This window comes from Pan paniscus, chromosome 12 (assembly GCF_029289425.2).
Source record: "Pan paniscus chromosome 12, NHGRI_mPanPan1-v2.0_pri, whole genome shotgun sequence".
NCBI classification, from domain to species: Eukaryota; Metazoa; Chordata; class Mammalia; order Primates; family Hominidae; genus Pan; species Pan paniscus.
In genome coordinates, this window is record NC_073261.2 from 39,450,054 (window position 1) to 39,466,135 (window position 16,082).

The 16,082-nt window shown below is 36.3% G+C and overlaps 1 protein-coding gene across 1 annotated transcript in view; it reads right to left on the reverse strand.

Moving 5' to 3' along the window:
* Nucleotides 1-16,082, reverse strand: part of LOC103785893 (anaphase-promoting complex subunit 1-like) — a 79,760-nt gene that overhangs the window by 13,558 nt on the left and 50,120 nt on the right. Inside the window, 6 exon segments of the mRNA XM_063594811.1 lie at nucleotides 2,905-3,023; nucleotides 5,298-5,512; nucleotides 8,526-8,704; nucleotides 11,078-11,148; nucleotides 11,243-11,279; nucleotides 11,890-11,968. Coding sequence (XP_063450881.1) covers nucleotides 2,905-3,023; nucleotides 5,298-5,512; nucleotides 8,526-8,704; nucleotides 11,078-11,148; nucleotides 11,243-11,279; nucleotides 11,890-11,968 — 700 coding nt within the window.

The window sequence follows — 16,082 nt, forward strand, 5'->3', positions numbered from 1 at the left end:
GCTTTGAAATCTTTCTTTCAAACAGTAGAGAGCTTAGAAACCAAAATGAAGACTAACATCACTGTTAAACTATACAAGTTATAAATCCCAACATCTGATGACATTGATGTTAATTTCAAATGTTCTATCCTATATTTTCCCCTGGACATTAAGGAAAAATGACATCTTAAGAAAAGACAAAAGCCAGGCCTGGTGGTGCGTGCCTGTCCCAGCTACTCAGGAGGCTGAGGCATGAGAATCATTTGAACCTGGGAGGCAGAGGTTGCAGTGAGCCAAGATCATGCCACTGCACTCCCACCTGGGCAGCAGACAGAGACAGCATCTCAAAAAAAAAAAAAAAAAAAAAGACACAAGAACCTTAATAAATCTGCTACAGCTCTTACCTATATATGCGCCCTTCTCTCTTTTTTTTCTCTCTCTCTCTATATACATACAGATATAGATATCTAATTATATGCCATTGTTTAAAATGCTTAGAGATAGTTTTGTAAAAAGCATCCTTTTATAGACTTGAGTCACCCAGTGAACTTCAAAAGGGCATTCACTAGATTTACTTTTATGGTCCATTTATTTAAGAACAATGTAAATTATATGTTCACAATGCTATATGTTCTCTATGAATTTTTTCTTGATTCTTTTCTTTTTGATCTACATTATATACAGCAAACACTGAATCTTTTTAAATATATTTTGAATACTGTCTTAAGTCACGGATAAAATAATTAACATAAATATTTTAATTACTGCATAAAGTTATCCATTTCACTGCAGCTTTAAAAGTACCATTTTTAAAGAGTTCTAAGATGTTATGTAAAATAAATTTTAAGTAGATGCAGAGTGTCTTATTTGTAGCATGTACACATACACACACAAAGCACAAAGTAAGACTTATTTGTCTTTACTATATGCTTTTTGTACCTAAAAGCTAACTCAACTGCTAGTGTTAGCACCACAATGAGTAATAAGTTCATAAGTTACACTTGCACTTTCTCAAAAAAGGCAGACATATCAATATGAAAAAACTGAGTGACCTTTCTGAAACATTCATTCATCATATGCAAAAGACGTAATATTTATACACGAGAGAAAATAAAATGCAAAGGGTAAGGTAAATTTTCTTCAATGAGAATAACAACATACAAAAGTACAACAGGCCACATCAGTGTGGGTTAAGCAACTATTTAAGAAAATATTTTTTCCTAAATTAACAGGATAACCTTTCTTTTTGGCCTATCAGAATGACTAAAAGAATAAAATGTTGGATTAATGTCATAAACACATTTTAAATCATGCAAATTCAATTAAATGTATTCAGAAAAAAAGATGCATGTATATATTTTTTAAACCCACCCAAGTATCGCTTGAGTGCTAAATCACCCAGATTGAATACATTTTAACATTTGCCAATTTTGCATTAGATTTTCTTTTTAACCCGCACTCATTATATGAAATCTTTCATATAAACAGTTGGAAAGACTACTAACATGAACATCTATATACCATGCCTTCCATCAAGAATCAATAATTGTTAAAATTTTGCCATAGGTGCTTTACCTCTGAGACAATTTAAATATTAAAAGCAACTCTGCTCACTATGTCCCTCAGTGAGATTAGGGCTCAGAATAAGCATGATATGGAGATGGAAATGTGTTGTTCACTTAGTCAATCTCATTTCCTGCATGCTGCTCAAAGCACAAGCTTTTCACAAATCTGAGTGGAACTCTGGATTTTTTAAAGTATGCAATTTAAAATACTGTACAATTATGTTTGCATATATTATGTACTATTTATCATATATTAAATTATACATTATATACTACTACATATACTATACACTACTACAACATACATTACACATACATTTTGTATAGGTTTCACAAAACCATATATACTATAATAGAGTTTCAATGATAATTTCAACTATGTAATTGTCACCTTTAGAACACATTCAAATTAGCATTAGGGGGACATACACTATAAAACTCATTGTAATCAAGACTATAACTACAGTTATACATAGCAGAAATAAAAACCTGTGCCAACCAGAAAGGCAATTTGACATGTTCCTTAAAACCATTCATCTTGCTGTCCTAAGAGTTCTACTTCTAAGCATTTAGCCTAAATACATAGAATGAATACGCCCCAACAATGTTTATAATACCAAAAAACTGTGATTTCCAACAATACCAGGCTGCTTCTATAAACTATGGTATATCCACTGAATGAAATACTCTGAAGCAAATAAAAATGAATGTATCAATTAAAAACACGTGTATACAATACATACACATAATTATAAACACATACATTTATTTGCTAGATATAAAAGGATGTTCACTGTAAATTTTAAAAAATATCTAAAATAGATTTAAATTTTCTGATAATTAAACAAATATAAAATTATAAATATGTGGAAATAAACTTAGTAAACATATATACTAAAATGTTAAAAGGAGTGACGCAGAATAGTGGGAGTACTGCAAGTGACAATTTTTTCTCTTTTTGCTTAGTACATTTCTTGATTTATACAATGATCATCTGTTTAAACTATGACATAAGACATTTTAAACTAAATATTTTTACATATTATACTCAAGATTATTTAAAATTCAATAGTCTCATCATTATCAATTATATCTTTCTGAACTTCTCCAAGTGACTTTTTATACCTTGAAATCACCTCATTAAAAAGCAAAAATGAGTAACGAACTATATTCTGCTTCTCTCAAAGTTTAGTTTCACATGGCATTTGAGCTTTGATAACCACTACAGCAGCTATTAGGAAAATTTAAAATCACTGGGTATAGAGGGAGCATTTCTTTTGTTTTAACTAATTTAAAGAACTACACTTAATGCATGTACTTAATCACTTTCCTTTCTCATTGAGCCCAGAATTTAACATACCAGTCAGATTCAATTTAGGAATAGGCAATGGCTCTGTTGGAACAGGATGGTACGAAAACAAGGTAAACATTCCTCGTCCTACAGGAAGAACCACAGTTCGCTGACACAATTGGAGCAATCTGTAATTAAAGTAAAAACCAACATGTGAAAATGTTTAAAGCAAAGCGCAATTGAAATATCATCTGTAAGTATTTCAAAAGAAGGTGTACTGTGTAAGATGAAGTTGTCCCAAAGTAAATTCATACAGAGATGTGAGTGAACTACCCAAACATGATTATTTTCATTTTAATATTCTTGTTCCTATTACACTCTTAGGGAGAGACATATTTCCTCTGTTTTGTTTCATATTTACATTGAATGAAAACCACCTGGCCTATAAACCAAGCCGACTCTCTCTAGGCATTCAAAAAAAAAAGAAATTTAAAATTCCACTCCGATGGATGCTAACCTTCTCAAAGGAAAATACAGTACTTTTGGGGTTTTATCACTGTGTTAATTTCAGTCTAGCTGTCCTCAGTACATGTGGGATCCTTCTCCCATCCCTTTTGCCAATACAGCCTCAGAAGTACCATTTCTGTGGCCTGTACACAAGAAAAGAAACAAGGTCCCTATGTTAGAGGTGAATGGATTTCATGGTGTCTCCAAGGGAAATACAGATTGGTTTCACTTACATGATGGCTAGGTTTATAGGACTAATACCATTATGTATCAGGTATGTTCAAGGTTAAAATGGTTTCTGTCGGCTCTACTGTGAAATTAATACACCACTCTTCAACTTGTTCCTATGTTAAAATAGCTTAACATTCCATATAGCCACCTAAAAAAAACTAACAGAAATTTTGGAAGTAAGGCATTTATAACTAAGAAACGCTTATACAAGTTATATCTGAAGACACAGAAATATCCCTTCAGAGGCTGACAACTGACGAACATTTTCTCTGCAGACAAAGCTATTCATAAGCATACTCCCTCCTTAACTGGACACACATAACTGCTTTTCTAGCTAACTGGAAAGAAAAATTTTGCTGTCTTAAAGATTCTCTGGGAACATGACCGCCACATTAATTTGGGATCAGCAAAATTCAAAGCCAAGAGGCTGTTGCAACCCATAGAACTTTTTTAGAGGAAATCTTACACATAATTCACTTCAACTTTGCACAAGTAACAAAATTATAATGAGAACAATATTATATCCCCTGAATATAAGATGCCACTGATAAGATGTATCATTATTTCATGAGAAACTAAGAAAGAAAAAGCACTGCCAGTTAAACTATGACACCTGTTCACTGAAATACACATCTGATTTCAGAGATATTAAAAAGTGAAAAAACTTGCATCTTAGAATCAATGAACTCTACTACTAATAATGGCTGACTGCACTGAACTTTACTATGTACCTGGCAGTATTCTAAGTGCTATGTAAAAATAATTCACTTGATACACAGCACCGTCCCATGAAGTATGCCTATTTTTACAGATGAGGCAACTGAGGCAACAAGAGGTAAAGTAATTTAACCAGTCACCCAGCACAGCATGGCCATGCCTGGCTCTAGAGGCCATGCTCATAAATCCTATGCTCTAAACTCAACTTCTGTCACTCCATCTTTTTATTCACAGGTGACTAATAACTGGGTACATGTGGAGAGGAAACAGTTAATAGGGAAATCACAACTAATTCAGATCTTCAGCAGCCTGTGGCTAAGTGTGGGTGATGGTTCCCCTCAAAACAGTACCATAAAAAAAGTAAAGAGAACTAGAAAACAGTGGCAGATGAATGATAGATGATAGAGACAAGCAGATAAAAGAACAGGAGAGAATTTTAAAATAGAAGTGTCCCAAGAGAATAGCTCTGGAATGTCACAGGCATGTGAGTCTTACAATGTATCAAGGGATGTATCCTGTGCAGGGGAGTGGCAGAAGAAAGGCTTATCTATTTTTATTTGGAGTATTATCTATCACATCCAAAAAAAAAATACTGATATAAGTTTAAACTACACTAAAAACCCCACTAACCTCAAAATCTATTCCTGATCAAGACACAGAAAAACAAGTGCAGTGTTTTCTTTGTTTGTAAATTCTTAAGGTAACTATCAGGCAAAATAGTTTTGCATTCACCTTTTCTAAAGAGTAAACTGTTATATGTATTTCAAGAGGAGGACGGTATGAAATACAACAATTACGTCCTCAAAAGCCAAAGACATTTTGCTAACACACGTGGTTTGTTGAAGTTGGATGAAAACTTAAAACACAGGGCATATTTTCACTTGAAAGTATCTTTGAAATCTCTTTAGGGTTTTAAATGCTAAAAACTTGAAGGAAAAACAAATATAAACAAGACACAAATGTAACAATGAAACGTGACAAGAGATAGTGCACGTGTTTTCTTTCACCTGTTTTCCTTTTCCTCAATGAACTCGTGGTCACTGAGCTCTGGGTACTGCACTACGTTGACACGGACAGGATGCGCACTCTGAAGAAGCCTTCGCACATCCTGCACCCTTAAATCTTCACTCCATATTAATGACATGACCTCTTGATTCGTGTCATTCATGCCATCATCTTTCTCCTCAGTTTCTGTTCCTGAAGGAACATCTGATGAGAGCACCTGAGTAACAGATTTATTGTAATAATAATTTCAAAAGCAGTTAACGCGCACTTACTGAACATGAGGATATATAGGCTGATGTGCCATGACTATACTAGCACAGAGAAAATACGTTTTCCAAAGCAGGCATGGGTTGGGGCCGCAATGCATACTGGGACTCTAATCTAGAAATCTTTCTAAAAAGTACTATATTGCTGGCTGGGTGTGGTGGCTCACACTCTGTAATCCCAGCACTTTGGGAGGCCGAGGTGGGTGGATCACCAGAGGCCAGGGGTTCCAGACCAGCCTGGCCAACATGGTGAAACCCGGTCTCTACTAAAAATACAAAAATTAGCTAGCCAGACGCAGTGGCACACACCTGTAGTCCCAGCTACTGGGGAGGCTGAGGCTGGAGAATCACTTGAACGCGGGAGGCAGAGGTTGCAGTGAGCCGAAATCGTGCCACTGTACTCCAGCCTGGGTGACAGAGTGAGATTCTGTCTCAAACAACCAAACAAACCAAACAAACAAACAAACAAAAGTACTACATTGCCTACTTGGAAATATTTGGAAATGACAGGGAGAGTTTAAATTTAGGACAACAGTCAAGGGGCTGGATACGAACAGAGAAATATTCTGAATAAACTATAAAAAAAAAATCTAACTACATCCTGATCATTTCTTAAAAAAAAATTATTGCAAGTAGAATATGAATACTAGTCACTGCTAATAATGCTAATTTAAATATTGTCTGTTCATTAATAGAAGGAGAAGGAAAAAAGCCTGAAAGGATATACACCAAGGGTTGGGGGAAGTCACACAATGAAATACTTTTTACTTTACTACTTTAAATAGACAGGATCATGGTTGGATTCCATTATTAAGTTTTTTTTTTTTTTTTTTTTTTGAGACAGGGTCTTACTCTGTCACTCAGGCTGGAGTGCAGTGGTGTGATCCTGGCTCCCTGCAACCTCCACCTCTTGGGCTCAAGCAGTCTTTCAACCTTAGCCTCCCGAGTAGCTGGGACTACATATGTGCACCGCCCACCCAGATAATTTTTTTTATTTTTTGTAGAGACAGAGTCTTGCCCTGTTGACCAGGCTGGTCTTGAACTCCTGACCTCAAGGAGATCCACCCACCTCAGCCTCCCAAATAGCTAGGACTACAGGCACATACCACTACACCTGGCTAAACTTTTTAAAAAATTGTTTAAGTAGAAATGAGGTCTCACTATGTTGCCTAGGCTGGTCTCAAACTCCTGGGCTCAAGCAGTCCTCTGCCTTGGCCACCCCAAAGTGCTGAGATTATAGGCATGTGCCACCACACCCAGCCAGTTTTCACTATTTTTAAAAAATGTGTTTCCAATAAAAATTTCTTAGAAGGAAAAGTACTGAACTGCAGCAAAACAAGTAAGAGGGTAAATTCCTTGATTGTCATCATGTTCTAAGCCCAGCATGTGCTTTAATATGGGGCTTCCCAGTCCAAATAATTAAATCTAACTGCAACACAGATGTGAATTGCGTGGAATCATATCATATTCTCTCAAAAACAGTATTATACTCTTTTAACAAAAGAATAACTCCAAGTTGAAATGTTAAAGTTTTGCAACATTTAATGTGAAACCAACAAGGTCAGCCTGAAAAAAAAGTAGATACGACCAAATAATCACTTTTAGTTCCTAAAAATTCATTTTTAGTTCCTATAAAATATCTAATTTTTAAAAAAACTATATTCTAATGGGTGAGTTAGCTATAAAACATAGTCTCAAACAGTGACAAAATAAATTTAGATGGGATTAGTTATAAAATGTAGCCTCAACTGAACAAACTGTATTTAGACATAATTACTTAAAATGACATTCAAATACAGATTAATGTTTTAATGCTAATGGTGCTGAACTGCTCTCTCTCACAGGAAAATCATTTTATAAGCAAAAAGATTTGTTTTCTGTTTAAAACAGGATGTAAATACTAATTCAACGAAGAGCTGTGATTGAGGCGCAGATTAAAGGAGAGACGTGTTGGGATGACCGTGCTGGAGATCAGATGCCCATGGAAACTGACTCCGGCATGGGTACACATTAGGCAACTCTGAGGTTAGGAATAAGTTTTGATATAGGCTCTGAAGAAGTAGTAATAAGACCTAAGGTGACTCATAGTTACAATGTACTGATTATTATGTATTGATTCAAAAGCTACTAAGAGGTAAGACCAAATTCCCACTGTCTTCTCAGGGACATGAACATAAAAGAGTCACCAGGAGTGGAATTATTATTCCTGAATCCTCCTCGATGAGACTCTACTGTCATTTTTTAAAGTTACCTAGAATTCTAGAATAAGTTTTAAAAGTTTCATTTTCAAGTTTTAAGAGAGGATGATTTAAAAAGATAATTGGAGAGTAATGAAATAATTTTACTTTCTACTTGCAGGATTCCTAGAACTCATTTAAAAAAAAAAACAGACTTGATGATTGATGAAAGACAGTATTTCGGGAGGGATAGCTTAAGACATCTTTTTAAACAACTCTACTAAAAAAACACATTTTTTCCCTGGGGCTGCAGTTTTATGTGATTAAATAAATATGTTTACACCTATTTAAAAGGTTAAATTCAAAAAATTCAACACATCGAAAAATATGCAGTAGAAAATATTTATATATAATTACCCATCCAAATTCAGGATATATGTGCTCTCCCTTTTCCTATGTAATAATTACAAAGTGGTTAATTACTAATATGGTACAAGTAGGGAAATAGCCATGGTAGTTTCCATGACTACACTCAGGACTTGTCCTGATTCAAGGCAAAGAAAGATCCAGGCACAAGACAGAACATTCACAAAATCTCCTGCTCCTATGCTCAACTTAACAATTAATAAGACGCGTACAATTACAAACCCCGTCTGGCATATAATATAAAAGACAAGCTAATATATATACTTAGAAAAAGCCTTAAAGGAAAATGAAGAACATTTCTACTTTATGATTTTATTTAAGGCTAAAATTGGAACTCTGAACTTTCTATGTTGATACTCACAGACTTCCCTTTGGGTAAGTTTCCTTCGCAGGCCTGCTTGGAAAGATCCTGACGTCCAATCAAGAGACAGACAGCTTCTGGCCAGTCTGAGGCAGGCTGCTCACGACAGTGATAAATTGCATCTCTGATGGGAAGAGCAATTCCAAAGGGAAGAGTTTCCAAATCTCTTAAAGTGAATCCTAATGGTTAAAGGAAGAGAGAAAAATTTTAATTTAGACTTGCCACTGTCCCAATTATCCTAACTGAAGTTGGCAACAATATCTATCCTGACAAATAAATTCATTTTATTCATCTTACTGCCAGACTAATGTCTTAACATCAGGGACTAGTATAGGAAGTCTCTTTGAAACAACTTGTAAAAACCTGAAGAAAAAAAGACAATCTAATAGAAAAATATAAAAGACAAAAAGACATTTCCTAGAAAGGGAAACATAAACGGGCAATATGCATATGAAAAGATGCTCTACCTAATTAGTGATCAGGAAAATGCAAATTAAAGCCACTGAGAAATATAAATGTCAAAGCCAATCAATACCAAGTGTTGGCAACTATGTAGAGCGATAATAATTCTTTTTATTCTTTTTTTTTTTTTTTTTTTTTTTTGAGATGGAGTCTTGCTCTGTCACCCAGGATGGACTGCAGTGGTGTAATCTCGGCTCACTGCAAGCTCCTCCTCCCGGGTTCACGTCATTCTCCTGCCTCAGCTTCCCGAGTAGCTGGGACTACAGGCGCCCACCACCATGCCCGGCTAATTTTTTTTGTAGTTTTTTTTTAGTAGAGACAGGGTTTCACCGTGTTAGCCAGGATGGTCTTGATCTCCTGACCTCGTGATCCACCCACCTTGGCCTCCCAAAGTGCTGGGATTACAGGCATGAGCCACCGTGCCCGGCCCGAGCAACAATAATTCTTATCCGTAGCCAATGGTAGTGTAAACTGGTACAACCACTTTGGAAAACAGTTGGTATGTATAGGTCAGTCCACCCATTTGATCCATCAACAGCCATATAGAAACTTATACCCAGGTACACCAAGACACAGGTATAAAAATATTCATTAGCAATACTGGTTTGTTATGGAAAAAAAAAAAGAGATGGAGAAAGGGGTAAGTCCGATTGTCTATCATTAACAGAATGGGTAATTAAATTGTGATATGTTCAAACAAAGTAATCTCTATATCAGAGAAAATGAATGGCCCACTGCTACTGCTACATGAGTCGACATGGATGAATCTTTAAAAAACAAAGTTGAGTGAAGAAAAAGGAACATATTTACATCTATATATTTTCAAAACTACATAAAACTTAGCAATTTATAAAGATGTAAAACTATAAAGAAAAACAAGAGTAAGGTAACACAAATGTAGGTAGGGCAGTGGTTCACTATAACATTGGGGTGTGTGACAGGAGGGGACCATCCAAGAACAGATATGTAAGGGTCTTCTACTATGCGGGTAATGTTCTATTTCTAGGGGTGGGTGACCAGTACATCAATACTCACTTTAGTACCATTCTCTAAACTAAACATATACGTTTGACATATTATTTTGTAAGTATACCATATTTCATATTTAAATTTTTTTATCCTCAGGTTAATTAAATCATGTTTTTCTTATCATGATTTTCTAAATTTTATAATACTATGCATTATTTATAATATAAAAAGTCGATTAACTATTGAGGCAAAAAATGTTTCCTTATATGAGAATAACACTTATTAAATATTATGCAATATACAAATGGATAGAACTAATCCAATATTTTTCAGCATAGGTATCCTGTATGTATACTACGCAACAGTTATTGTCATTTTTAAGGTAAAATGCAAAAAAAAAAAAAAAAACCTGTCAGAAACTTCATTTAGAACATACTTTAGATAAGACTTCAAAAACATCTTTTAATATTCATGAAAACTTTACTTTTTAACATACATCCCATCTAACATCCTCATTTTTAAAATCATGTCTTCGTGGCAGTAATTTTTAATTTTGTTTTTCAGTTCTTTGTGAAAAAAATTTCTTTGGTATTTTACTTAATTTAAAACCTAGGAGCATAGGTTTGGGGAATAGGGAATATAGAACTCTTTTCCTTCCTCTTCCTCTTCCCAGTTCAATGTTCATCTTGGTGCCTGAAATCCCTTCAAAAGTGCATTTATCCTTCAAAAGTATACCCTGAAATGTTTATATTATTGCTTTTAGACTTTGCCAAAACCACCCATTTCTGATATCTGAGTATCACAATGATTTCAGGTGTATATGTAGGGTAATTAGAGTTCTCCATTCTCAGAGACCAGCTTACATAGCCATAGCCTCAAATGTTCCAATGTAATGGCAAATAAAGATTCCTTATGCACCAAGATAAAAAGCTGGTATCCCACATATTATTATATGAAAGTTGTGAGATTGTCGAGAAAAAAAGAACATGGCCTGATGACCCATAATCTCAATCTTGTGAGGCCTTTTCACAAAGCCAGAGCCCCTCTCTCCTCATGCCTTCCACTTCTAGCTGGTCTGGAGGAAGCACGGCCTAGTTAGGAGGTAACAAAGAAGCTCTCACCTACATTAGTCATCCAGACAACCAACCTTTCAGCTAGACTAGAAACAGACGTAGAATGCCTGAAACTAAACCTATAAGAGAATAAAACATAAAGTAATTAAGCAGAACAGTAAATAATATTGTTTTAAGTGTCTGACATAAAAGCACAGTCTAAATAAAAGTCACCTGTTTTCCTCTTGTTCTACTTGCAACTTCTGGGGGGCTAAAAGGCAACAAAATGAAACTTAATTTTGATAGTCATCCTGGTAAAGAAAACATGTAACATGTAGAAGACATTTGAAAATAAGAATCCATTAGCAAACAACATCTAAAAAAATAATAAAATAAGCAATACTGTGGCAGGCTGAAAAGTACAGTCAAGGCCCTCAGAATACTCAGGGGACTGGTTAGGACACCCCATGTGTACCCAAATCCGTGCATGCTCAAGTCCTGCAATTGGCCCTGCAGAACCTGCATATGGATTTCACATCAGAGAATACTGCATTTTCTATCTGCATTTGGCTGAAAAGAATTTCATTGTAAGTGGACCCACACAACTCAAACTCATGTTGTTCAAGAGTCAATGGTACAATAATTTCCTTCAGGCTAAAATAGTCCTTTTTACCTGCACTGAAAATACACGATTTATTCGATTTTAAGTAATCCTGATACCTGAAAATTAGTTGTGGACAACAGACCGCAACAGACCAGAACAGTACTAAAAAGGTAAGACATGGCCGCCAAAGCAAACAAGAAAAATTCAATTCTTTTTTCAATTCTGATACTGACATCTACAAAAATTTGTTTCCAGAGGCAACATTGCACCAACTTACCTACAGTTATTCTGGTTAAATACTGTGAGGATTCATCAGAAACCGAGCTCTCATCACCAAGTATGTACAGTGCAATACTCTGCAAAAGAAGAAATTGAACATTATTTTTCTCTTTCCAGAGACAGCATCTCACTTTGTCACCCAGGATGGAGTGCAGTGACACAATCACAGCTCACTGCAGCCTCAAACTCCTTGGCTCAAGCAATTTTCCTGCTTCAGTCTCCAGAGTAGCTAGGACTACAAGCACACACCACCATGCCCAGCTAATTCTTTTATATTATTTTTATTTTTTGTAAAGACAGAGTCTCGCTGTGTTGCCCAGGCTGGGCTCAAACTCATGACCTCGAGCAATCCTTCTGCCTCAGCCTCCCAAACTGCTGGGATTATAGGTATGAGCCACCACACCTAGCTACATAATTGAAGTATAACTAGAAAATAATTATAACATAGAATAATTCGTCCATTTTAGGTGTACAGCTCTGTGAGTTTCGACAAATGTTATATCACATAACCACTACCACACTCACAATATAGTATACTTTCATCATACCAAGAAGTTCCCTTGTTCCTTTTGTAGTCAATCCTTTCCTCCTACACCCAGCACTGGAAACAATTCATCTGCTTTCTTGCTCTACAGTTTTGTCTATCCTACAATATCATGTAAATGAATCATATGATATGTAGTCTTTTTTGTGCTACTTCTTTAACTTAGCATAAGTCTTTGAGATTCATTCACGTCTCTCCAAGGATCACTAGTTTCTTCCTTTTCATGCTGAGTTATTCCATTATACAGACATACCAAACTTTGTTTACCTACTCAAAAACTGATGAACATTTGGTTCCAGTTTGTGGTCACTATGACCAAAGCTGCTTTATTTTTTATTTATTTATTTTTTTTGAGACGGAGTCTCGCTATGTCGCCAGGCTGGAGTGCAGTGGCACAATCTTGGCTCACTGCAACCTCCACCTCCTGGGTTCAAGCGATTCTCCCACCTCAGCCTCCAGAGTGGCTGGGATTACAGGCATGCGCCACCACGCCCAGCTAATTTTTGTATTTTTAGTAGAGACAGGGTTTTACCATGTTGGCCAGGATGGTCTCGATCTCCTGACCTCGTGATCCGCCCTCCTCGGCCTCCCAAAGTGCTGAGATTATGCCACCGCGCCTGGCCCCAAAGACATTCACATACATGCGGGTCTTTATGTAGGCATATGTTTTCATTTCTCTTAAGTAAATACCAAGGAGTTGGAATTTGTCTTATATAAGTGTATGTTTAACTTCACAAGAAACTGCCAAACAGTTTTCCAAAGTGCTGTGCCACTTTTGCAGTCCCACCAGTAATGTATGAGAGTTTCGGTTGCTCCATATCCTCACCAAAAGTTATTTTCAGTCATTCCAACAGGTATCGAATAGTGCTCTCTCACTATCTAAGAAGTATCTAGTAGTACAGAGCTGTAGTGGTATTTGCTTTGAAGAGGAAAAGAAAAAGATAAGACAAAGGAAAAAGTCTCTCAAAAGAGTTAAAATATTCAACATATAACACAAACACAAAAGTACATAAGATCTCTGTATTAAATGAGAAAACATACATAAAGTTCCTTGAAGACAACAGGCTCCCAATAAATGTTATCTCACTTCCTTCCTTTCCCTCATTTCAACAAATGGTACACAGACAATGCCATCTCCGCATATACAAGTGACTCAATAGAAAAAGAGCCACCATAAGCTAGAAGGTTACTACAAATGTCTCATTAGCTAAACATCACATAAAAAAAATTTATCACTTGCGGTCAGGAGTTCAAGACCAGCCTGGGCAACATGGCAAAACCCCATCTCTACTAAAAATACAAAAATTAGCCGGGTGTGATGGTGTGCACCTGTGGTCCCAGCTACTCAGGAGGCTGAGGTGGAAGGACTGCTTGAGCCCCGGGAGGTTGAGGCTGCAGTGAGCCATGATTGCACCACTGCACACCAGCCTGGGTGACAGAGTAAGACCTTGTCTCAAATAAAAAATAAAAAAATTTAAAAAGTCCAATAAAACTTATAATGACGAAACCAAAAACCTATCAATAAGGGCTTCTGCTGATATTTTTCAGAATATTTTTATAAGTAAAAATAAATTCATATTTTTATAAATAGATCTCTGAGCTGACAAGTTATAAAGGAATACCAAGAGGATAAAACTAAGATGAAAGGCCAGAGAGGTAAACTGAGCACTCATGCCAGTTTTACTGAAAAGACATTCACAGAAAAACCTATAGAATGGGAGAAAATATTTGCAAATCATGTATCTAACACATTAATATCTAGAGCATAAAAATGCCTAAACTCGAAAATAAAAATCCAATTTTCAAATACACAAAAGATCCGCATAGATATTTCTTCAAAGAAGATATGTAAATGGCCAATAAACACATGAAAATATGCTCAATATCACTAATCATTAAGGAGGCAAATCAAAACAATGAGATATCACTTCATAAATACTAGGATGGCTATAATTTTTAAAAAAACAGATAGAAAATAATAATATGTGTTGGCAAGACTGTGGAGAAATTGGAACCCTTCCTCTTGCATTGCTGATAAGGATGTAAAATGGTATAGCCACTATGAAAATGAGTTTAGCAGTTTCTCAAAAAGTTAAACATCGAATTACCTACCATATGACCCAACAATTCCACCACCAGGTATATATTAAAAAGAACTGAAAGCAGAGACTTGAACAGATATTTGCATACCCATGGTTCACAGCAGCACTATTCCACAGTCAAAAGGTGGAAACAACCCAAATGTCCATCATCAGGTGAAATGATAAATTGTGGTATATCCATACAATGGAATACTATATAGAATACTGCCTTTAAAACAATGTAATTTTGATACATGCTACAATATGGATGAACATTGAAAACATTATGCTAAGTGAAATAAGCCAGACACAGAGATAAATATTGCTTGATTCCCATAATATGAGGTACTTACAAGAGACAAATTCATAAGAAAGAGAACGGAATTACCAGGGCCTGGGAGGAAGGGGAATGGGGAGTCACTGTCTAATAGGTACAGAGTTTATGTTGGGGATGATGAAAAAGTCTTGGGTACGGACAGTGGTGATGGCAACATAACAATGTGAACGTATTCAACGCCACTGGATTGTACACTCAAAAATAATTTCAGGCCGGGCACAGTGGCTCACGCCTGTAACCCCTGCACTTTGGGAGGCCAAGGTGGGCAGATCACCTGATGTCAGGAGTTCAAGACCAGCCTGGCCAACATGGTGAACCCCATCTCTACTAAAAATACAAAAATTAGCCAGACTTGGTGACTCACGCCTGTAATCCCAGCTACTCGGGAGGCTGAGGCAGGAGAATCGCTTGAACCTAGGTGGCGGAGGTTGCAGTGAGCCGAGATTGTGCCACTGCACTCCAGCCTGGGCAAGAGTGACTCCATCTCAAGAAATAATAATAATAACAATTTCAATGACAAATATTATGTTATATATATTTTGCTATCATTAAAAAAATCTGTGTTTTTTAAACAGAATCATCATTCTGTATGTCTGTTTTGGAGCCATGGGGGGACTCTGAAGCACTTCTCACCGTGAAGCAGAGCAAAACGTAGATTAAAGAAAAAGAAGGGCAGGGGGCAAAGACATTTGCAGTCTGCCAACATTTGAGAGAAGGGACAAAAGCATATGGTTCTCCTGCAAGCCTGGGAAGACCCCACCTGGAAAGGCCCACAAGGGGCCTATGAGCAGGCTGCTCCAGGATGGGGGGACTGAGGAACAGGTATGCCAAGAAACTTACCTTATTCACCATTACAGCCCTATGGTTCTATATGAAGGTTTGATCTTGGACATGTATTAACCAGTAATAACAAACTAATTTCTAAAAATAAATAAATCATGAGATTTGCAGCTAGAGGTAAATAAAAAATAATAAAAATAAATAAAGAAGTGTTTCTTTGAAAAAAATTTCAGCAGGATTTTTCTTTGTAGCTATAGACAAGCTGATTATAAAATCAGTATGGGACAGGCGCGGTGGCTCACACCGGTAATCCCAGCACTTTGGGAGGCTGAGCCAGGCGGATCACTTGAGGTTGAAAGTTCAAGACCAGCCTGGCCAATATGGTGAAATCCCATCTCTACTAAAAATACAAAAAATTAGCCGGGCGTGGTGGTGGGATCCTGTAATCC